This window comes from Heptranchias perlo, unplaced genomic scaffold (assembly GCF_035084215.1).
Source record: "Heptranchias perlo isolate sHepPer1 unplaced genomic scaffold, sHepPer1.hap1 HAP1_SCAFFOLD_44, whole genome shotgun sequence".
Classification (NCBI taxonomy): Eukaryota; Metazoa; Chordata; class Chondrichthyes; order Hexanchiformes; family Hexanchidae; genus Heptranchias; species Heptranchias perlo.
This window is the reverse complement of record NW_027139453.1, coordinates 8531207-8556301: the sequence shown is the minus strand read 5'-3', so window position 1 is coordinate 8556301 and position 25095 is coordinate 8531207. Positions and strand designations below refer to the sequence as shown.

General features: G+C 44.0%; 1 protein-coding gene across 1 annotated transcript in view; it reads right to left on the bottom strand.

The window, feature by feature from the left end:
• Window positions 1–232: 232 nt before the first annotated feature.
• The window catches only part of LOC137312922 (deleted in malignant brain tumors 1 protein-like), a 58086-nt gene continuing 33223 nt past the window's right edge, over window positions 233–25095 (bottom strand). Inside the window, exons 5-10 of the mRNA XM_067979295.1 lie at window positions 18427–18734; window positions 15729–16043; window positions 2765–3079; window positions 865–1179; window positions 705–782; window positions 233–609 (exon numbers count right to left, since the gene is read on the bottom strand). Of these exons, the coding sequence (XP_067835396.1) occupies window positions 233–609; window positions 705–782; window positions 865–1179; window positions 2765–3079; window positions 15729–16043; window positions 18427–18734 (1708 nt within the window). The remainder of the gene's footprint in view (window positions 610–704; window positions 783–864; window positions 1180–2764; window positions 3080–15728; window positions 16044–18426; window positions 18735–25095) is intronic.

The following is a 25095-nucleotide window of genomic DNA, read 5'->3' as shown; positions in this document are numbered from 1 at the left end:
AATCATAGAATGTTTGAAACAGCAAACAGTCTCATCTTATCAGAAAACAGAGTGACTAATGATCCGGATCAATCAATATTCTCAAATTAAAGAACAACATTAACTTCTACTGAAAATTACATGTAGATTTTTATGCAGTTTTAGGGAGAGATGGCAAAGTCGAATATTCAATATCAGTTAAAAGTAAATCATCATTTTACACTTTCGCTTTTAAAATAGATAACAAGAGACTTCATATGATGCACGGAAATGAATAAATGAAGGCGTCCATTGACTGAATAAACATGTTCCTGCTCCTACCAGAACACATCACACTGGCGACTTTGTGAGCACAGACTCGCTGAGCCCATGTTGATGACCGACAGTCCCACAGGAAGAGTTCGCTTCCCTTGCACTGGACTCTGTTCAGCCACACAGGGCCCTCGCCTTTCCCAAACACAGGCTCCCCGGAATCCGCAAGGGCGGAGCCGCAATCCAGCTGCCGGCACACCACACGGGCCTCTCGCCTATCCCAGGAATCGTCACACACCGTCCCCCATGTGTTATTGAACATGATCTCAACTCTTCCCGAACAGTTAGTCCTTCCTCCAACTAACCGTAATTGTTGTCCTGAATAAAGTAACAAATCAACAGGAAGTTCAGTTATTTTATGACTCATTAGCGGAATCACAAGTAAAGACCATATTATTTGAAAAGGAAACTACCTGGTAATTGGTCACTTGTGTGGTCAGGTGTCCCAGTACAAGAATGGAAACTGTCGCTCCTCGTTAACGATTGATTTCCTGAAGTACAAGACACATGCGCCAATGATGCACTGTAATAAAGATATCTGAGTACTTGCACTGAGTAAAAACAAACTGTTACCTGAGCAAACCACACCAGCATCCTCGCTGTGCTTACAGTTATGCTGAGCCCATGGTGTGGAGGAACATTGCCACAAGAAAGACTCGTCTGAGCGGCATTCAACATTATCCAGCCAAATGGGCCCTGTGCCTTCTCCAAAATGGGCTTCGAATGGAATCTCGGTAACTGATCCACAATCCAGCTGTTTACAGACCACCTCGCCGTCTTTCATATCCCAGTCATCGTAACAAACTGTTCCCCAGGATCCTCGATAGAACACCTCCACTCGGCCCTCACAGGAATGGTCTCCTTTCACTAATCTGATCTCCTTATGCTCTGTGAATCGAAGTGAGTGTCAGTAACTTGACAATGATGAAGGAATGTTAATACAGCACTCTGTCACCGACATCTGATGGAATGAGGAAGGGATATTGATACTGGAATCTGTCACCGACATCTGATAGAGTGAGGAAGGGATATTGATACTGGAATCTGTCACCATCATCTGATGGAGTGAGGAAGGGATATTAAGACTGGAATCTGTCACCGACATCTGAGGGAGTGAGGAAGGGATATTGATACTGGAATCTGTCACCGACATCTGAGGGAGTGAGGAAGGGATATTGATACTGGAATCTGTCACTGACATCTGAGGGAGTGAGGAAGGGATATTGGTACTGGAATCTGTCACCGACATCTGATGGAGTGAGGAAGGGATATTGATACTGGAATCTGTCACCGACATCTGATGGAGTGAGGAAGGGATATTGATACTGGAATCTGTCACCATCATCTGATGGAGTGAGGAAGGGATATTGATACTGGAATCTGTCACCATCATCTGATGGAGTGAGGAAGGGATATTGATACTGGAATCTATCACCGACAACTGCTGGAGTGAGGAAGGGATATCGATACTGGAATCTCTCACCATTATCTGATGAAGTGAGGAATGGATTTTGATATTGAACACTGTCACTGACATCTGATGGAATTCGCTTCATTGTTAATGTTTATAAATTCAGTCCTGGACTGCAGGGGAGAGTTTCATTGAACAATACCCCCTCCTTACCTGTAAGGATTTCCAGTCTTTTACTGTCTCTATCAGGAGTTAGACTGGAAAGTATTTCGACACACAAAGGGTGGTAGAAGTTTGGAACTCTCTTCCGCAAACGGCAATTGATACTAGCTCAATTGCTAAATTTAAATCTGAGATGGATAGCTTTTTTGGCAATCAAATGTATTAAGGGATATGGGCCAAAGGCGGGTATATGGATTTAGATCACAGATCAGCCATGGTCTTATCAAATGGTAAAGCAGGCAAGAGGGGCTGAATGGCCTACTCCTGTTCCTATGTTCCTATAATCTATTCATCACTGGCTCGGGCACCGAGCCCATTCAGCAGTGAGCCCCGCTCATACACAAGCTGGAGCTTCTCTTCCCGCCCACTATGTTGAACACCTAAACGAGCGTCCACACTCTGGTAACATTATACGGCAGCGCAGTGAAAGTGTTTTCTCTCAGTAAATCCGCTATAAACTTCAAAAAAGCGATTTCATACTGGAATCGTCTGACGCCGCTCCCAGAGCAAAAGGTAGAGTGAAGAGAAATAATTTACTACACCGACAAAACGGTGCTGGTGTTGGGACTGCCACAGCCTGAACCGTATTATTGGTTAAATTTCTGGGACTACAGCAGTGCGGATTGTTACCGTCCTACGACAACATCCGCCCATGTAAATAGCACAGAATAGGGAGACAGTCAATCGCTAACCCAACACTAAGTGTTTAGTCCCTTCCATAAATGTACATCCTTTACCACTTTTATATGAACACACTCCTGTTGTCTTTAGTTCCTTATCTAAATATACAATCCTTACTCCTTTAAAATGAATACCCTCTTGCTGTGTCGACTCACTTACCTGAACATACGATCCTGACATCTTCTTTATGAATACAGTCATGGTCTCCCCAAGCTGATGAATCACACTCCCAAAGTACCGATTCGTTACCCGTGCATCTCAGTTCATCCAACCAAATTGGCCCCGAGGTCTGTCCACAGGAAACCGGAGCTGTCGCCTTTACTGAATATCCACAACCCAGTTGCATGCAAACAACATCGGTGTCCAGTAGATCCCAGGAATCATCGCACACTGACCCCCAGGTACCATTGTAGTAAATTTCCACTCTCCCAGCACAAGGACTTCCGCCGTCCACCAGTCTAATCTGTTTATGTTCTGTTGCAAATCAAGTCGGTTGTATTAGATGTAGTGGATTGAAAGGGCTTGATTAGTCCCTGCAACATTTCTACAAGTTGCATTCCCTTTTATTCCACCAATACACTTGTCTCCTCTCCAGTATCAGCTGACTCCTGCCGGACCAGAGTACAAAGGAACGGCAATAGAAATGAACAACTGGCCTCTCCTTCCGTTCCGTACACCAACCAGAGACAATCCGCAGTGTCAGGAAGTCCCCACTACATTTCTGAGGTTAGAAAAGGTCTGCGATTTGTTCCAGTTCCTTCTATAGATACTTACAGTACACAGGGAGCCAATATGTCAGCTCCTAGCCAGATAAGTCAAAAACTAATCACACTTCCTTTCTCTCTCCCAAAGCCCTGAATTTTCATCTGGTTCAAATGCTGACTCATATTCTTCGCAAAAATGCAATGGTCTGTTCAGCAACTAATGCGTGTGGCAAAGCAATGTGTCCTCTAACAGTTTCCTGCATGAATACATTTTTCCTAACGTCTAGTCTCAGTCTTATGGGACAATCTTGATTTAAGGACCACCACTAACTCTCCAAAGAGAATAAATACTCTTTCCCTCATCACCCTAGCGAAGCCCATCATAGTTTTATGTCTATGCCTGTGTCTGTGTCATTATTTATAAAATCCATAACACCATTGGCACTTTGTTCTTTATTTATCTGCACACACGGCAGCAAGGATTTAGAGAGCAATCTTCAGCACGTCAGGAACTTGGGCATGGCCAAAATATCAGTGTCCGTCCATGAGCACGGATTAATAGAAGCACAAAATACACTCTTTTCTTGTGAAGTGCAAAGTCTCTGTTCAGCCAACATCAATGCATTGAAGGTATGCTTCTGTTCATTGTTCTCCTTCCAAATGCATTACCGGACACTGCTCCATACTAAATTAAATTTGACACATATTTGACCATTCTGCAAAGTGTTTGTGTCCGCCTGAAATATTTTAGTGTTCTCACTGTTAACCACATCCCTTACTGTTTTATCGTCAGCCAATCTAAGCATTGTGCTCCCCTTTTCCAAATGCAAATCATCTATACATCAGGAATAAAAGTGGAGCATTAATGAACCCGGGATGCAGGCCTTCGAAATATTCTCCAATCCAAGCAATGCCCACGCACTCCAGCACTTTGCTTCCTGTCCGAAAACCAGCTTTCTACCAATGCTGCATCATCTCCATTTATATCATCATAGAAACATAGAAAATTTACGGTACAGAAGGAGGCCATTCGGCCCACCGTATCTGTGCCGGTCGAAATAGAGCTACTCAGCCTAATTCCACTTTCTAACACTTGGTCCGTAGCCTTCTAGGTTACTGACAACAAGTACATATCCAAGTACCTTTTAAATGAGATGAGGGTTTCTGCCTCTACAACCCTTTCAGGTAGTGAGTTCCAGACCCCCACCACGCACTGTTGGATTTTTTTTCCCCTAATTCTCCTACGAATTGCTTTAAATCTGTGCTCCGTGGTTATTGACCTCTCTGCTAAGGGAAATAGGTCCTTCCTGTCCACTCTATCTCGACCGCTCATAAATTTATACACCTCAATTAAATCACCCCTCAGCCTCCTCTGTTGCAAAGAAAACAACCTCAGCCTATCCAATCTTTCCTCAAAGCTAATATTCTCCACTCCTGGCAACATCCTAATAAACCTCCTCTGTACCCTCTCGAGTGTAATCACATCTTTCCTGTAATGTGGTGACCAGAAATGCACGCAGTACTCAAGCTGTGGCCTAACTAATGTTTTATACAGTCCTAGTATAACCTCCATGTTCTTATATTTTATACCACGGCCAATAAAGAAAAGTATCCCTTTTGCCTTTTAACCACCTTGTCTACCTGTCCTGCTACCTTCAGGGATCTGAAGACATGCATTCGAACTCCCTTTGTCCCTCTACACCTCTCAGTATCCTACTATTTATTGTTTACTCCATTGCCTTGTTTGACCTCCCTAATTGCATTACCTCACACTTCTCAGGATTGAATTCCATTTGCCACTTTTCTGCCCACCTGACCGGTCCATTCATATCTTTCTTTAGTCCACAGCTGTCCTCAATATCAACCACATGCCAATTTTTGTATCATCTGTAAATTTCTTAATCATTCCCCCTACATTTAAATCTAAATCATTAATATATACCACAAAAAGCAAGGGGCCTAACACTGAGCCCTGCAGAACCCCACTGGAAGATGTCTTCCAATCAGAAAAACACCCGTTGACCAATACCATTTGCTTCCTGCCACTGAGCCAACTCTGGGTCCAATTCACTTCTGGATCCATTATCCCTTGGGCTTTTACTTTTCTGACCTGTCTGCTATGTGGGACCTTATCAAAAGCCTTGCTAAAATCCATGTACGCTATAGCAAATGCTTTACTCTCATCGACCGTCCTTGTTAGCTCCTCAAAACATTCAATCAAATTAGTCAGACACGACCTTCCCTTAACAAATCCACGTTGACTGTCCTTGATTAACCCGTGCCTTTCTAAATTATGGTTTATACTGTCCCTCAGAATTTATGCCAATAATTTGCTTATCACTGAGATTAGACTGATTGGCCTGTAATTACTAGGTCTCGCCCTTTCTCTCTTTTCAAACAACGGTACAACGTTAGCCGTCCTCCAATCCTGCGGCACCACGCCTGTAGCCAGGAAGGATTGGAAAATGATGGTCAGAGCCTCTGCTATTTCCTCCCTTGCTTCTCTTAACAGACTGGGATGCATTTCGTCTGGGACTGATGATTTATCTACTTTCAAAGATGCTAAACCCCTTAATACTTCCTCTCTCACCATGTTTATCGCATCCAAATTTCACACTCCTCCTCCTTAACTACAATATGTGCTTCACCACCGTCTGTATGAAGACAGACGCAAAGTATTCATTAAGATTACTTAATGATACGATAGATCAGCCTTCAGTGAGATGTCAATTTGCCAATTGAAGGCCTTTTTGAAAACCCTGGTACACTGCAAACAAATTTTTGTACGAGCCGAAAACATGAGGTGTGACCAAGATCTGGGTCAAACTCATGGGTTTTGAGAAGGTTTTTAAAATGAGAGAGAAGCGGAGAGTCGTTGGAGATTAGCAGGAGAGACCAGAGTGTAGCGAGTCAGCAGAATGTTTTGCTAACAGTGGGGCAAAGATGGTTTCAACGCAAAGGATCTCGGTCTCATCGGACACAGTGCTTCGGGATGTACGATTGGATGAAGTTGCAGATATCGGGCGGGATGAGGACTTTGACATTTAGAGGTGGGTGCTTGGAATATAAATCTGATGCCTTATCAGTGTGGAAAATGATGATGGGCGATGAGGAATTTTTATAGAATAGCGTGGACTGGGATTATGTGTGAGAGGATCGGTTGTAGATCAGTGTGGACTGGGATTATGTGTGGTGGGGATCTGTTCGACATCAGTGTGGACTGGGATTTTGTGTGGTGGGGACCTATTGTACATCACTGTGGACTGGGATAATGTGCCGTGAGGACGTGTAGCTCAGCGGGGACAGGGATAATGGGTGGTAAGGAATTGTATATCAGCGGAGAGAGTGATAATGGGTGGTGAGGAATTGTATATCGGCGGGGACAGGGACGTTGGTGGTAAGGAATTGTATATCAGCGGGGGCAGAGATAATGGGTGGTAAGCAATTGTATATCAGCGGGGGCAGAGATAATGTGTGGTGAGGAATTGTATATCAGCAGGGACAGGGAAAATGGGTGGTGAGGAATTGTATATCAGCGGGGGCAGAGATAATGTGTGGTGAGGAATTGTATATCAGCAGGGACAGGGATAATGGGTGGTGAGGAATTGTATATAAGCAGGGACAGGGATAATGTGTGGTGAGGAATTGTATATCAGCAGGGACAGGGATAATGGGTGGTGAGGAATTGTATATCAGCAGGGACAGAGATAATGTGTGGTGAGGAATTGTATATCAGCAGGGACAGGGATAATGGGTGGTGAGGAATTGTATATAAGCAGGGACAGGGATAAAGGTGGTGAGGAATTGTATATAAGCAGGGACAGGGATAATGGTGGTGAGGAATTGTATATAGAATCATAGAAAAGTTACAGCACAGGAGGCTATTCAGCCCATCGAGTGTGCTCCGGCATTATCCCCGTAGCCCTGCAAAGTTTTGCTTTTCAAGTACTTATCCAGTTCCCTTTTGAAGGCCATGATTGAAACTGCCTCCACCACCCCCTCGGGCACTGCATTACAGATCGCTGTGTAAAAAAGTTTTTCCTCATGTCACCTTTGGTTCCTTTGCCAATCACCTTAAATCCATGTCCTCTGTTCTTGACCCTTCCGCCAATGGGAACAGTTTCTCACTCTCTAATCTGTCTCGACCCTTCATGATTTTGAATACCGCTATCAAATCTCGTCGCAACCATTTCTGTTCCAAAAAGAATGACCCCAGCTTGTCCAATCTATCCGCATAACTAAAGTCCCTCATCCCTGGAATCACACTTATAAATCTCTTCTGCACCCTTCCTAAAGCCTTCACATCTTTCCAAAAGTGCGGTGCCCAGAACTGGACACAATACTCCAGTTGTGGCCGAACCAGTGTCTTATAAAGATTCACCATGACTTCCATACTTTTGTACCCCATGCCTCTATTTATAAAGCCCAGGAGCCCATATACTTTTTTAACCGCTTTCTGAAGCCGTCCTGCCACCTTCAACGATTTGTGCACATAAACCCCCAGATCTCTCTGTTCCTGTACCCCTTTTAGATTTGTGCCCTCTAGTTTATATTGCCTCTCCTCGTTCTTCCGACCGAAATTTATCATTTCGCATTTTTCTGCGTTACATTTCATCTATCACGTGTCGGCCCACGCCACCAGCCTGTTTATATCCTTTCGAGGTTCATCACTATCCTCCTCACTGTTTACCACCCTTCCAAGTTTTGGGTTATCTGCAAATTTTGAAATTGTGCCTAATACACCCAAGTCCAAGTCATTAATATATTTCAAGAAAAGCAGTGGTCCCAGCACAGACCCCTGGTGAACACCACTGTACACCTCCCTCCAATGCGAAAAACAACCGTTCACCAATACTCTCTGTTTCCTGTCACTGAGCCAATTCTGTACCCATGTTGCTGCTGCCCCCTTTATTCCATGGACCGCAATATTGATGATTAACCTACCATGTGGCACTTTATCAAACGCCTTTTGAAAGTCCATATATACAACATATCTACTGCATTGCCTTCATCTACCCGGTCTGTAACATCAACAAAACCTCAATCCAGTCAGTTAAACACGATTTGCCTTTAACAAATCCGTGCTGGCTTTCCCTAATCAATCCCCACTCCACAAGTGACTGTTATTTCTGTCCCGGATTATAATTCCTAAAAGTTTCCCCACCACTGAGTTTAAACTGACTGACCGATAGTTGCTGGGTTTATCCTTACACCCTTTTTGGAACAAGGATGTAACATTTGCAGTGATCGGGTCCTCTGGCACAATACCCGGATCTACGATGTTTGGAAGATTGTGGCCAGTACCTCCGTAATTTCCACCCTTAATTCACTCTCAAACCTAGGATGCAGCCCATCCAGTCCGGGAGACTTACCTACTTTAAGTACAGTCAGCCATCCCAAGAGCTCATCTTTATTAATTTTTAGCCCACCCAGTATTTCAACTATATCTTCCTTTAGTGAGCCTCTGGCAGCATCTACTTTCTTGGTAAAGACAGAGGCAAAGTACTTATTTAGTACCTCGGCCATCTCCTCTGTTTCCATGAGTAGATCTGCATTATGGTCCCTAATCGGCTTCAACCCTCCTCTAACTACCCGTTTACTGTTTGCATACCTGTAGAAGACTATCAGCGGGGACAGGGATAATGGGTGCTAAAGAAATGTATATCTTCGGGGACAGGGATAATGGTGGGAAGGAATTGTATATCAGCGGGGACAGGTATGATGGGTGGAAAGGAATTGTTCTGGGAAAGGGATGATGGGGGTGAGGAAATGTTGTGGGACAGGGATAATGAACGGTGAGGGATTCTTGTAGGACAGGTATGACGAAAGGTGAGGAATTGTTGTGGGATAGGGATGAGGAAAGGTGAGGAATTGTTGTGGGACAGGGATGATGGGGTGAGGAATTGTTGTGGGACAGGGATGATGAATGGTGCGGAATTGTTGTGGGACAGGGATGATGAACGGTGAGGAATTGTTGTGGGACAGGGATGATGGGGTGAGGAATTGTTGTGGGACAGGGATGATGAACGGTGAGGAATTGTTGTGGGACAGGGATGATGAACGGTGAGGAATTGTTGTGGGACAGGGATGATGGGGTGAGGAATTGTTGTGGGACAGGGATGATGAACGGTGAGGAATTGTTGTGGGACAGGGATGATGAATGGTGCGGAATTGTTGTGGGACAGGGATGATGAACGGTGAGGAATTGTTGTGGGACAGGGATGATGGGGTGAGGAATTGTTGTGGGACAGGGATGATGAACGGTGAGGAATTGTTGTGGGACAGGGATGATGAACGGTGAGGAATTGTTGTGGGACAGGGATGACGAACGGTGAGGAATTGTTGTGGGACAGGGATGATGAAAGGTGAGGAATTGTTGCGGGACAGGGATGATGAACAGTGAGGAATTGTTGTGGGACAGGGATGATGAATGGTGCGGAATTGTTGCGGGACAGGGATGATGAACAGTGAGGAATTGTTGTGGGACAGGGATGATGAACATTGAGGAATTGTTGTGGGACAGGGATGATGAATGGTGCGGAATTGTTGCGGGACAGGGATGATGAACAGTGAGGAATTGCTGTGGGACAGGGATGATGAAAAGTGAGGAATTGTTGTGGGACAGGGATGATGAACGGTGAGGAATTGTTGTGGGACAGGGATGATGAATGGTGCGGAATTGTTGTGGGACAGGGATGATAAACAGTGAGGAATTGTTGTGGGACAGGGATGATGAACGGTGAGGAATTGTTGTGGGACAGGGATGATGAATGGTGCGGAATTGTTGTGGGACGGGGATGATGAAAGGTGAGGAATTGTGGTGGGACAGGGATGATGAACAGTGAGGAATTGTTGTGGGACAGGGATGATGAATGGTGAGGAATTGTTGTGGTACAGGGATGATGAAAGGTGAGGAATTGTTGCGGGACAGGGATGATGAACGGTGAGGAATTGTTTTGGGACAGGGATGATGAACGGTGAGGAATTGTTGTGGGACAGGGATGACGAACGGTGAGGAATTGTTGTGGGACAGGGATGATGAATGGTGCGGAAATGTTGTGGGACAGGGATGATGAATGGTGCAGAATTGTTGTGGGACAGGGATGATGAAAGGTGAGGAATTGTTGTGGGACAGGGAATGTGCAGGCGAGATTTGGACAATATCGAGTTTCTGGAGGGCAGAGTACAGGAGGGCAGCAAGTTGGTCAATTCATGAGGTGATAAAGTCATGCATAAATGTTTCGGAGATGGAGTGACTTAGGAAGGGCCCAAGGGGGTAAATATTAATGAGGTGTAGGGGAACAATTACAATCGTTCGTTTAACTCCTCACCACATTTTAACTATGGTGACCAGGAATATAAAGGTCCTCATCCTGCCAAAAATAAGGTATCTCTTTGTTCTAGCGATTTGGTCATGTCCAGCTATAATTCATAACTTTTGTAACTCTTCAAATATCTTTCCAATGCCTTATGTATGCACCTAAATAATCCGCTATCCTGACCTTGTTTTTGAGAAGGTCGACACATTCCCATTTCTAATTTCCTTATTTAACTTTCTCTCGAAAGTGTCAGTTTAAAATCCCCGGCCCTGCCACCGCCCCCCTTCCCCACAAGGCCTCACCCCACCCCATCGCTCAACCATCTCCAGCCCCACATCACCCCACACCGAGATTTTGCAGTCCCTTCTCCTCATGGTGTCACCCCACTCCATCTCACAACCTTCCCCATCACGCCTTCCACACCGTCAGTTTACAATCCCCTTACCCCATAGTGTCTCCACACCCCATCTCTCAACTTCCCCCAGCCCACCATGCCCTGCACTCCTTGTCCCTCTGATTCTGGCCACCTGTCCCTCCGCCTCCCTCTGCCGCACCTCTGGGGGCAGAACCTTCAATTGCTCCTGTCCTATTCGATGCAGCTCTCTCCTAAATCTCGCAGACTCTTGTCCACTTAAATACAGTTTGTGCATCTCTCACTTCCTGGAAACCCCTTTATTTCCCTTCCTCCTCTCGTGATGTTTCTTGTTATTTATTGCAGTCAATTCTAATTCTGTTCAAACTGTGTTACTAATCACGTTTTACCCCTGGTCGCAAGCCTACACGTTCCGCAAACCGTGGACATACTAGTTTAGCATCTCCAAATGTTCCTGTTAACGTCACCACAAGGGCATTGCGCCATTTGGTCAACTGCAGGCTGTATCTTCAGTAGATCATTTTTTCTTGTTCCAGAGTTACTTCCAATGGCCCAAGAATGTGAACACCCTACCCCAGCCCTTTAACCACTCGCTAATCTGTCCAGCCATCCTCGGCTTACTTGGCCAGCGTGTGGCACGGAAGCAGTCAAAATATTACAATCACAGACCATTGACTAACTGTTGAAACTCTCTCTGGGACATCTCAAAACCACGACTTACAGCTGTACTGCCCCTGTTCACATCTGGAATTACCAGTCCAGACCAGAGAAGGTTAAGAGGGAGAGTTAATGGAGGTGTTGGATGGATTTTGATAGAGTAAGTAATGAGAAACTGTTTCCATTGGCAGGAAGGTCGGCAACCACAGGATTCAGATTGAATATAATTGGCAAAAGAATCAGAGGAGATGAGGAGATTTTTTTTAACGCAGCGAGTTGCTATGATCCGCATTTCACTGCCTGAAAGTGTGGAGAGAGCAGATTCAATAGTAACGTTCGTAAGGGAATTGGATAAATACTTGATATGGATAACGTTGCAGGGCTATGGGGAAGTAGGAGGAGAGTGGAACTAATTGGATAGCTCTTCCAACGAACTGGCACAGGCACGATGGGCGGAATGACCTCCTTCTGTGCTGTACGTTTCTATGCATCCAGGCTGTAACTGTGGAATCAACCCGTCAACCGCATCCAGAATCCACTCAGCCTCTGATACTGTGGGACGTGACCAGGTTCTGCTCCAGCAGTAGGCGCCTCTGCTCCAGATATTCGTCACTTACTGCAAGTGGTGCTGGAGAGAAGGGTGAGGAATGGAGGAAGACGAGGAGGACATTCACCACCAACCCCCACTGGAACCTGTTCTGCCATTCAATTAGATCATGGCTGTATTTTACCTTAACCCCATATACCGGCATTGGGCCATATCACTTGAACACTTACCAACAAAAGTCTATCTATCTCAGTCTTGAAATTGTCAAGTGACCCAGCATCCACAGCCGTCTGCGGGAAGAGACTTCCAGGTTTGTAGTACCCTCTGGGTGAAAATAGCTTTCCTGATTTCGCTCCTAAACGGCTTGGCACTCATTTTAAGATTATGCCCACTTGTTCTGGATTCGCCCAACAGAGGAAATAGTGTCTTTATCAACCCTATGGAATCTCTTATCATTTGAAATACCTCGATCATCGGAACATAAGCAGACCATTTAGCCCCTCGAGCTTGTTCCACCATTCAGTAAGATCCTGGCAGATATGTGACCTAACTCCATATTCCCGCGTTAGCCCCGTACCCCTTAATATTTTTGGTTAACAAAAATCTATCAATCTCAGATTTAAAATTAAAAATTGAGCTGGCATAAACTGCCGTTTGCGGAAGAGAGTTGTAAACTTCTACCACCTTTTGCATGCAGAATGTTTCCTAACTTCACTCCTGAAAGTCCTGGCTCTAATTTTTAGGCTATGTCCCCTAGTCCTGGACTCCCCAACCAGCAGAAATAGTTTCTCTCCAGCTGCCCCATCAGTTCACCTTAATATTTTTAAAAGTTCGATCAAATCACGCCTCAATTTTCTAAATTCCAGGGAGTACAACCCTAGTTTGTGTAACCTCTCCTCGTAATTTAACCCTTGGTTGGGTTCCAGGTATCATTCTAGTAAATCTACACTGCACTCCCTCCAAGGCCAATTATTCCTTCCTAATGTGCGATGCCCAGAACTGAACACCGTGCTCCAGTTGTAGTCTAACCAGGGCTTTGTATAGCTGTAGCATAAATTCTACCCCCTGTAATCTAGTCCTCTAGATATAAAGGCCAGCATTACATTAGACTTTTTGATTATTTTCTGTACCTATCCATGACATTTTAATGATCTATGTACATGGTCTCCTAAGACTCTTTGGACCTTCATTATTTCAAGCTTCTCACCATTTAGAAAGTACTCTGATCTATCCTTTTGTAGGTCCAATTTGGATGGCCTCACACTTGTCTACATTGTAATCCATTTGCCACAGTTTTGCACATTCACTTAACCTATTAATATCTGTGAAATTTTAAGCTTCCATCTACACTGCTTACAATGCTGCCTATCTTCGTGTCATCGGCAAACTTGTATATGTGGCTCTCTATCCCGTCATCTAAATCGTTAATAAATGGTGAATAGTTCAGGCCCCAACACAGATCCCTGTGTGACACCAATAGTCACATCCTGCCAATTTGTGTACGTGCCCATTATCTCTGCTCTCTGTCTTCTGCTGCTCAGTCAATTTCCTAACCAAGTCAATAATTTGCCCTCAATTCCATGTGCTTCAACTTTAGCTAACAGTCTTTTATGGGGGATTGTATCGAATGCCTTCTTGAAGTCCATGTCGACATCATCAGTCGACATTCCCTTGTCGATTCCGTTAATCACCTCTTCAAAAAATTCAATCAGGTTCATCAGGCATGACCTACGCTTTACAAATCCATGCTGGCTCTCTCTGATCAGCTGAAAATTTTCAAGGATTTCATTCACTCTATCCCTTATGTTAGATTCCAGTAATTTCCGGACAACTGATGTTAGGCTAACTGGCCTATAATTCTCTGGTTTCCTTCTCTCACCTTTCTTAAAGAGCGGAGTGATATGTGCAATTTTCTAATCGAAAGGAACGATTCCTAAATCGAGAGAACTTTGGAAGATTATAGTTAGGGCTTCTGCAATCTTCTCAGCTACTTCCTTCAAAATCCTGGGATGGAAACCACGTGGTTCTGGACATTTGTCACTCTTTGGTGCCATTATTTTCATGATTACTGTTAAATTGCTACACTAATTATGATAAGTCCCATCCAGTCAAAATTAGATTATATGGGGTGTCTGGCATGCTATCCTCTTCCTCTACAGTAATTATTTATCATTTCAGCCATTTCCTTATTTTAATTTACAATCACCCTCAACCATCTATACGGAAGACAAGACAATCCTAATCTATGCAATCTGTCCTCATAATTTAACCATTTGCCCTGCACAAATCTGAAGTCCAATGTATCCTTCCTGAACTGCGGTGCAAAAAACTGAACACATTGCTCCAGATGGGGTCTAACCAATGCTCGATGCAACTGAAGCATCACTTCCTCCCCTTTGTATTTCATCCTCCTTGAAATAAAGATCAACATTCCATTAGCCTTTTCACTACCACTTGTACCTGTGCACTAGCTTTTAGTGATATGTGTGCCTGGAGACCTAAAGCTCTTTGCTTCTCCACAGTTGCTGATCTCTTCCCATTTAGACAATATTACAATTAGTCTTTGGGGTTCAAAGCGGATGATCTCCCACTCCCCTTCATTAAACGTCATCTTCCATTGTTTTGCCCACTCCTTCATTCTGCCTATGTCCCCTTGTAACTTCCTCCTCCCATCATAGTAATACATGACCACCGACTAAGCTCACTCCATGAAACTCACCCGGGCTCTCTGCACTGTCATCCTGCGGTGTCTGACTGACTAAATTAAAACATGTGCCGAGAGTTTGACTGAACTCACTCCAGCACCGAACTACCAGAGAAGTGAAGTTCGACTCAATCTACATCCTCCTCTTTTCCTGTCTCGTCTATCGTGTTCCAGAAATCTACGAAGGTAAATCAAGCACAAATACAGAATAGATGTATCTAAATGAACGCTTTTGAGATTTATTTACCTGATTACCACTGAGATACCAGTCTATTGAAAATAATGGGTGGCTCTCGAAAGACCCCATCTGCTTTTGTTACTTCAATGGATGGCGCTGTTACCTAACAGGCAATGTGTCTGGAAAGCTGGTGATCCTTGTTGGCCGTGGGGTGATGGTTCAACCTCGTTCATACTGTTAGTGAAAAGGCAGCTGAAGAAAAAACTGTTCCACCCACTAACCGAGATCAACGCCAGGGGAGATTTCCTTGCACCGGATAATAAAACTCATGGAAACTGTTTTCTTTGTGTAATCTTTCCTTAACCCTAACCGTTCTCATTATCCTTAAAACGCTCAAACATTTTGCAAACAAGTGGTACAATGCCTTTTGTGATGCCTGCTGCAGTCGAAAGTCTGCTACACATTTAGCGGGAAAATCTCTCCTATTCTAGCTTAATATTTGTTAATTTTCTCCCACGTCGGCTCACATTCTGTGCTAAATAACCAGTTTGCATGGAAACGAATGAACACTGGATCCACATTCTCTATTTCTCAGATCACGAATAACGGTGGTTTATGTCTCCTGAAATGTCACCACTCACCTGAACAGAGTACGCCTACATCCTCGCTGTCAGTCAGACTCTGATTCAATGTGAATAAGCTGCAGTTCCGGAGCTGCGACTCGTTTCCATCACACTGGACATCATTCACCCGCACGGGCCCGTCACCCTCTCCGTACTTTGAAGAGTTATAAGCGGATATCGCACAGCCACAGCCCAGCTGTCTGCAGACCACGTTGGCATCATTTAAATCCCAGTGATTATCCCGCACTCGTCCCCAGCTGCCGTTGTAGTAAATCTCCACTCGCCCATCACAGCGGCTTCCCCCATTGGTCAGTCTCGGCAGCCAACCTTCATCTGAAGAAGAATAAATTAATAACAGCGGATAACCTGAAACTTCCAGTTCGACAGGCGGGCTGTGCGCACATCCTTTCTCCCGTCGCCTGATCTCGGGTGAAGAGATTCGAGAGAAATACCGGGCACATACCAGCCGGTAATCCGGAGATTCGGAGATATATCAGAGGGCGACAGGTCGAGGCCGGCGGTGGTTGAAGTGCTGCGATCGATGGCAGGAACTCGGTAAGAAAATGACTCCTGGCCACTCGCACTTTGCCTCATCCAATATATAGAGGACTGGTTCAGAGAGTGTTCACATGGTCACAACAGCTATTAATTGCCCTCAGGTTCCCTTTTAAAGAGAGCGGGTCCCGAGTTAGTGACATGATTTGATCCTTTGACATTGAGGACAGTATAAAGGCCCTTAGTAAAGTGGATCACGGTGTCAGGGGGCAGAGCTGCCACAATCAGGACCTCACCATATGAGGAGATTGGGTGGTGATCACTGGGACCTATGGTTGAAGATAGTGATACTATATTACAGGAAGTAGACACACAATCCAGACACAGGGAAACGGGCGGTTTCAGCGCTGCCTGGATCACTACTCTGTAAAATTCATGGCCCTGTGTGATTTGGAGCACAACAGGCGCATTGTGTCAATCCGTCACTTGGTCACTGGTGTATTTCTGACCGAGATCCCCAATGACCAGAAAGACACGAATTTCACCGGGTCAAATGCAAAAGTTCCTCCCAGTCACATTTTTACAATTTCAACGGTAACTTCAACAAAGCTGAAAAACAATTTTAGTGTCGCATCGAGGGACATTAATCTTTTCAAACAAAGGGACCAGCAAACTAATTATTGATTTTACCAACGTATTCAAGTCATGATCGGAAATGGCGGGCTGTGATAAACATAAGGAGAGGACGAGAGGTTCCATTCACTCAACATTACATTGTTCTCGATATAACACATACTGAAACGTGCACACCAGGTAAAAACTCATCTAGAAACATTTATCTGCTGCCGAATTAAATCCAAGGGTTTCCAGGAAAAAGCACATCCCATCTTTGCAATGAATATTATGATGATTGATATATTTAAGCCGGTAACATTTGTAATGGTCTAAATAATATAACAGCATTTGCGTTCGATGTCAATAGTTCCCGTGAGATGTTTGTCGGAATTTACATAGAGTTACTTAAAATTTAACAGCATAGAAACAGGCCATTCGGCCCACCGGATCTATGCTGATATTTATGCTTCGCACGAGCTTCCCCTCACCTTACTTCACATCACCCTACGAACATATCCTTCTATTCCTTTCTCCCTCATTTATTTATCTAGCTTCCCCTTAAATGCATCTGTGCCTTTCGCCTCAACCACTCCTTGTGGTAGCGAATTCCACATTCTAACCACACTCTGGGTAACGACGTTTCTCCCGAATTCCATAATGGATTTATTAGTGAATATCTGATTTTTATGGCCCCTAGTTTTATACTCCCCGCAAGTGGAAACAACTTCTTTACGTCGACCTGATCGAACCGCTTCATAATTTTAAAGTCCTCCATCAGGTCACCTCTCAATCTTCTCCAGGGAAAAGAGCCCCAGCCTGTTCAGTCTTTCCTGATCCTTGTACCCACTCAGTTCTGATACCATCCTTGTGAATCTTTTTTAGCATTTTCTCCAGTGCTTCTAGAGCCTTTTTGTAATATGGAGACAAGAACTGTGCACAGGACTATGAGTGTGGTCTAAGCCAGGTCACAATTAAGTTTCACATAACATCTCTGATTTTGAATTCTATTCCTCTAGAAATGAAACGCAGCGCTTTGTTTGCACTTTATATGGTTTTGTTGGCCTGCGTTTCTACTTTTAATGATTTGGCAATCTGTACCCACAGTTCCCTTTGCGCCCCCACCCCACAAAGAGTGTTATTTTCCAAGGAGTACGGTGGCCTACTTATTCCTTCTGCCAACATGCACCACCTCACACTTAACTATATTGAAATTAATTTGACATTTAAACACTCATTCTGCAAGTTTGTTAATGTCTTGTATTTTGTTGTATTCTTCCTCAGTATTAACTATACCCTCCAATTTTGTGTCATCCGCAGTGGATTCTGAATAATGCGGTGGATTCGCACGGGTAGAATAAACAGTAAGACGAGCCACTTTTTAATGAAACATGTGCTGGAGTGAAACCCTTTGGTCTGATATAGCTTAGTAATGAAGCAATCTACTGACCAACCATCGGGGACACGTCCATTGCTGAATGAAAATATGAGAACTTCATCAGTAAAACTGGTGGATCAGTGAATGGTAGAAATATATTCACTGATGTGAGACTCTACTCGACAGTAGAACAGTTGGTGTATTTCAGTTCAATAGACTGTGAGGACTCACCCGAGCAGATGACACTGGCGTCATTTCCATGTGAGCAGTTGAACTGTTCCCAGGATGAAACCGGACAATCCCACAATCGGGACTCGTTCCCTCTGCACTTGTAGTTCTCCTTCCACACTGGGCCGGTTCCCTCCCCAAAGTGAGCTCCTCCCGGGGTTGTGATCACTGCTCCGCACTGAAGGTGCTCACAGACCACACTGGCGTCTTCTAAACCAAAGTAAATATCACACACCGTCCCCCACTGGTCTCCGTGCAGCACTTCCACCCGGCCAGAGCATCGGCTGCTCCCAGATACCAGTCTGAGCTCTCTGTGACATAAATAGTAGTAATAATAATTATTATCATATAAATACATATTAATAACTATGATCATAGTTACCATGAAAATACTTTAAGTTAGATTCACATTCCATCTGGTTACAGGTCAAAAAAAACAAATGTTATTACTAGTATCGCCATTAGAGCTACCATTACTATTAGTACTTCCATGACTGCTACTACCATTGCTACTACCACTACTACTGCTAGTACTAATATTATACTAATACTGCTGCTACTGCTACCATTACTAATATTAATACTGCCATTATTACACATGCTAGCACTAGTATTAGTACGACTGGTGTTCCTACTATTAATACTGCTACTGCGACTACCACTACAACTCCTCCTATTGTTACTACGGCACCTACTACTGCTACTATTACTATTTCCACGACCCTATATGTATGTAAACGTGCTTCCTGATTTCACTTCTCGATGCCCTCGCTCCAACTTTAAGATTGTGCCCCTTGTTCTGGATTCCCACATCAGGGGAAAGTGTTTCACTCTATCTACTCATCAAATCATTTTATCATTTTAAACACCTCGATTACATAACTACTCAACATTCTAAGCTCAAAGAAATACAAACCAAATTTTTGGAACCTGTCCTCATAATTTAACCCTTTTAGCCCCAGTACCTTGTTGGTGAATCTGCGCTGCACCCTCTTCAAGGAAAATCTATCATTCCTGATGTGTAGTGCCCATGACTGATCGCAGTTCTCCAGATGGGGTCTGACGAAGACTCTGTACAATGAAGCACAACTTTCTATTCCAGCCTCCTTGATATAAAGATTGACATTTCACTGGCCTTTTTGATTTCTTTTTGTAACTGTGCACTAACTTTTCGTGATGTGTGTGCCTGGACTCCCAAACCCATTTGACACTCCCCAGCTCTTAATCTCTCAGCATTAAGGCAATATTCTGATCTGCCGTTCTTGGATCCGAAGTAAATGCCCTCCCACCAGCCCACATTGAACTCCACCTGCCACAGACTCGCCCATTCACTTGATCGGTTTTTGCCCCGTTGTAAATTTCTTATTCCATCTATACAACTTACTGTGCCTCCTAACTTAGTGTAATCTGCAAACTAGGTCATACAATTCCCTGTTCCTTCATCCAAGTCAGTACTAAATATGGTGAAAAGCTCAGGCCTCAGTGCAGACCCGTGTTGAATACCCCTTGTCACATCCTGCCAATCAGAGTTATTCTGTTTATCCGTACTCCCTGTGTCTTTCCTCCCACAAGCCAATTACCAACCCATGTTACAGGGTCACCTTCAATCCCGTGCACTTTTATTTTTGTTCATTCGCTTTTCCAGAAGCTTAGTTATTTTTGATGAAATGGTTAATTGTAATTATAAGAACATAAGAACATAAGAAATTGGAGCAGGAGTCGGCCAATCGGCCCCTCGAGCCTGCTCCGCCATTCAATAAGATCATGGCTGATCTGATCCCAACCACAAATATAAAGAACACAAGAAGTAGGAGCAGGACCCGGCCACACAGCCCCTGGGCCCTCTCCGCCACCCACAGGGCATTGACCGATCCGAACTCAGCTTCATGTCCAATTTCCTGCCCGCTCCCCATAACCCCTAATTCCCATTACTTCTAGAAAACTGTCTATTTCTGTTTTAAATTTATCTAATGATGTAGCTTCCACAGCTTCCTGGGGCAGCAAATTCCACAGAACTACCACCCTCTGAGTGAAGAAGTTTCTCCTCATCTCAGTTTTGAAAGAGCAGCCCCTTATTCTAAGATTATGCCCCCTAGTTCTAGTTTCACCCATCTTTGGGAACATCCTTACTGCATCCACCCGATCAAGCCCCTTCACAATCTTATATGTTTCAATAAGATCGCCTCTCATTCTTCTGAACTCCAATGAGTAGAGTCCCAATCTACTCAACCTCTCCTCATATGTCCGCCCCCTCATCCCCGGGATTAACCGAGTGAACCTTCTTTGTACTGCCTCGAGAGCAAGTATGTATTTTCTTAAGTATGGAGACCAAAACTGTATGCAGTATTCCAGGTGCGGTCTCACCAATACCCTATATAACTGCAGCAATACCTCCTTGTTTTTATATTCTATCCCCCTAGCAATAAAAGCCAACATTCCGTTGGCTTTCTTGATCACCTGCTGCACCTGCATACCAATTTTTTGATTTTCTTGCACTAGGACCCCCAGATCCCTTTGTACGGCATACTTTCCAGTCTCTCGCCATTAAGAAGATAACCTGCTCTCTGATTTTTCCTGCCAAAGTGCATAACCTCACACTTTCCAACATTATATTGCATCTGCCAAATCTCCGCCCACTCAGCCAGCTTGTCTATATCCCCTGCATGTTTTTTTATGTCCTCCTCACTCTCTACTTTCCCTCCCATCTTTGTATCATCTGCAAATTTTGATATGTTGCACTCGGTCCCCTCCTCCAAATCGTTAATATAGATTGTAAAGAGTTGGGGACCCAGCACCGACCCCTGTGGAACACCACTGGTTACTGGTTGCCAGTCCGAAAATGAACCATTTATCCCAACTCTCTGCTTCCTGTTCGATAACCAATCCTCCACCCATGCCAGAATGTTACCCCAATCCCGTGATTTTTTATCTTAAGTAATAATCTTTTATGTGGCACCTTGTCGAATGCCTTCTGGAAGTCTAAATACACTATGTCCACTGGTTCCCCTTTATCCACCCTGTACGTTATATCCTCAAAGAACTCAAGCAAATTTGTCAGACATGACTTCCCCTTCATAAAGCCATGCTGACTTTGTCCTATTAAATTATGCTTATCTAAATGTTCCGTTACTGTCTCCTTAATAATAGACTCCAAAATGTTACCCACCACAGATGTTAAGCTAACTGGCCTATAATTTCCAGCCTTCTGCCTACGACCCTTTTTAAATAACGGTGTTACATTAGCAGTTTTCTAATCTGCCGGGACCTCTCCTGAGTCCAGGGAATTTTGGAAAACTATCACCAAAGCATCCACAATCCCTACTGCCACTTCCCTCAAGCCCCTAGGATGGAAGCCATCAGGTCCAGGGGATTTATCCGCTTTGAGTCCCATTATTTTACTGAGTACCATCTCCTGAGTGATTTTAATCGTATTTAGCTCCTCCCCCCGTAGAGTCCCCTGTTTGTCCAGTGTTGGGATATTCTTAGTGTCCTCTACTGTAAAGACTGAAACAAAATATTTGTTCAGCATTTTTGCCATCTCCATGTTTCCCACCATTAATTTCCCGGTCTCATCCTCTAAGGGACCTACGTTTGCCTTAGCCACCCTTTTTCTTTTCATATAACTATAGAAACTCTTGCTATCTGTTTTTATATTTTTTGCTAATTTCTTTTCATAATCTAACTTCCCTTTCTTAATCAATCCTTTAGTTACTTTTTGTTGTCTTTTGAAGAATTCCCAATCTTCTATCCTCCCACTAAGTTTGGCTACCTTATATGTCCTTGTTTTTAGTCGGATACTATCCTTGATTTTTTACTTAGGCACGGATGGCTGTCATTTCTTTTACACCCTTTTTTCCTCAGTGGAATATATTTATTTTGAAAGATGTAAAATAACTACCTAAATGAACACCACTGCTCATGTACCGTCTTACCCTTTAATCTATTTTCCCAGTCCACGTTAACCAATTCCGCTCTCATACCATCATAGTCTCCTTTATTCAAGCTCAGTTCGCTTGTTTGAGAATCAACCTTCTCACCCTCTAATTGGATATGGAATTCAACCATGTTGTGGTCGCTCGTTCCAAGGGGATCCTTAACTAGGACATTATTAATTAATCCTGACTCATTACACAGGACCAGGTCCAAGGTTGCCTGCCCCCTAGTAGGATCAGTTACATACTGCTCAAGAAATCCATCCCTGATGCACTCAATGAACTCGTCCTCAAGGCTGCTCTGCCCAATTTGATTTGTCCAGTTAATATGATAATTAAAATCCCCCATAATTATAGCTGTTCCCTTATTACATGCCCCGACTATTTCCTGATTAATACTTCTTCCAGCAGAGTTGCAACTATTAGGAGGCCTATATACTACGCCCACTAATGTTTTTTTTCCCCTTATTATTCCTTATCTCCACCCAAACTGTTTCATTATCTTGATGCTTTGTCCCAATATCATTTATCTGTATTACAGTGATTCCTTCCTTTATTAACATAGCCACCCCACCTCCCCTTCCTTCCTGCTTGTCCTTCCTGATTGTTAAATACCCTGGCATATTTAATTCCCAGTCGTTGTCACCCTGCAGCCATGTGTCTGTCATGGCCACAAGATCATACCCATACGTAGTTATTTGTGCCGTTAACTCGTCCATTTTGTTACGAATGCTGCGTGCATTCAGATAAAGAACTTTCAAATCTGTGTTGTGACGCTTAGTTCCTGCTTTTTTCCTTTTTTAACACTTTACCTATTACTCCATACCTTCTGTCCCTTCCTGTTACGCTTTCCTCTCTCTCCCTGCTCAGGTTCCCAACCCCCTGCCACTTTAGTTTAAACCCTCCCCAACAGCACGAGCAAACACTCCTCCTAGGACAGCGGTCCCGACCCTGCCCAGGTGCAGACCGTCCGGTTTGTACTGGTCCCACCTCCCCCAGAACCGTTTCCAGTGTCCCAGGAATTTGAATCCCTCCCCCTTGCACCATTCCTCTAGCCACGTATTCATTTGAAATATCCTCCTATTTCTACTCTGACTAGCACGTGGCACTGGCAGCAATCCTGAGATTACTACCTTTGAGGTCCTATTTTTTAATTTACCTCCTAACTCCCTATATTCTGCTTTTAGGACCTCATCCCCTTTTTTACCTATATCGTTGGTGCCTATGTGCACCACGACAGCTGGCTGTTCGCCCTCCCCCTCCAAAATGTTCTGTAGCCGCTCCGAGACGTCCTTGATCCTTGATAAATTATATTTATGTTACTGAAAAAGTACTATGGTGTTTTGGACGTCAGCATTTAGTGAATCGTCTGTTTTTTAATCACCAATTATTTTGATGTAGTAGCGTCTTCTCTGCCCTCTTCATATTAAAGTTCTTGACTCAGTTCACAGTGTTAGGTTTTGTTGTTCTGCTCTGCTTCATCCCATGTTCCTGTGAATATCTGTGAGCACCAATTTACCATTTTTTGAAATTACTTTAGATTTCTCTTTCCAGAATTGTTGGAGGTGAAATTGATCTTGGACAATCGGGCAAATCAGGGGATGCGAATCGGTGGCCCATTTATACCGCAACCCGAGTGATGCGAATTGGGCAAAATGGGCGATACGAATCGGGAAAAATGGGTGCTGGAAATCGGTGGCCAATTTTACACCCTGCTCGATTCTCAAACCAGGTGATGGGAATCGGTCGCCCAATTTACACTGCAAAACGGGCGGTGAGAATCGGGGATCCACTTTACACCCTATTCCATTTACTTTTCGGTTGACATCAATGGTAAAGAAAATCGGGCGGAGTGCAAAACAGGCCCCCGATTCGATATCGCCCCTGTTGGGCTACTGCCCGAGACCAATTACACCCATTCTTTCTCTCTATTTCACTTCTAAATAATTGGTTGTTGTGCTTAGCATCATGATTTTTTAGGGTTATATTTCTTCTGATCTCAGGTATGTGTTTGCTTTGTATGATCATTTAACTAAAGATGTTACAATTGCCCTTTAACCTAGTGTTGTTGACCAACTCCGCTCCCTTAGAACAATTTGGAATCATTTTAAACACGATCTCTGGTCGATGACCTTGGGTCGTTCAAAATCCAGGTAATATTGAACTTGATGATATTGTGGCGCTCTCCCAAAGGCGGACCTGACTCCCTCTGCGTGCCCGCTGGCGGAGTCTCTGAGAATTACCGAGTCAAGCTGTGCGTCCACTCTTCTGGCTTCCCTGAAGCATTGGGCCGTATGTTTACCAAATCCAACTCCCCACTACTGGGGTATTGCTCGTTTGTATTCAGTTTGCTGAAACCCAGTTAAAATAACATTCATATTCTCACTGATTTGGGCGGAGTATTGACTTTGTGCGATGGTTTAAAATGGGCAATAGGAAATCGGCAGCTCGTTTTACATCTCTCATGTTTTTATTTCCATTGAATGCAATTGACAAACATTTGGAGAGAGAGAAAACGGGGGCATATTCTCTATCCAACGTCTGCCCCGCTCTTACATCGGGACTTGCATTGGATCCTGGTCGAGAGGACCCATTTCACGTTAAACCACAGTAGTTGACTCTTTCCACCTCTGAAGGGACCCACTTCCGCTACATTCGCTAATTTCACCTCCTATCAATGTCCACACGTTAAATGGCCCAAAGACTAAGGATCTGTAATAATGGAATTAATTTATCACAA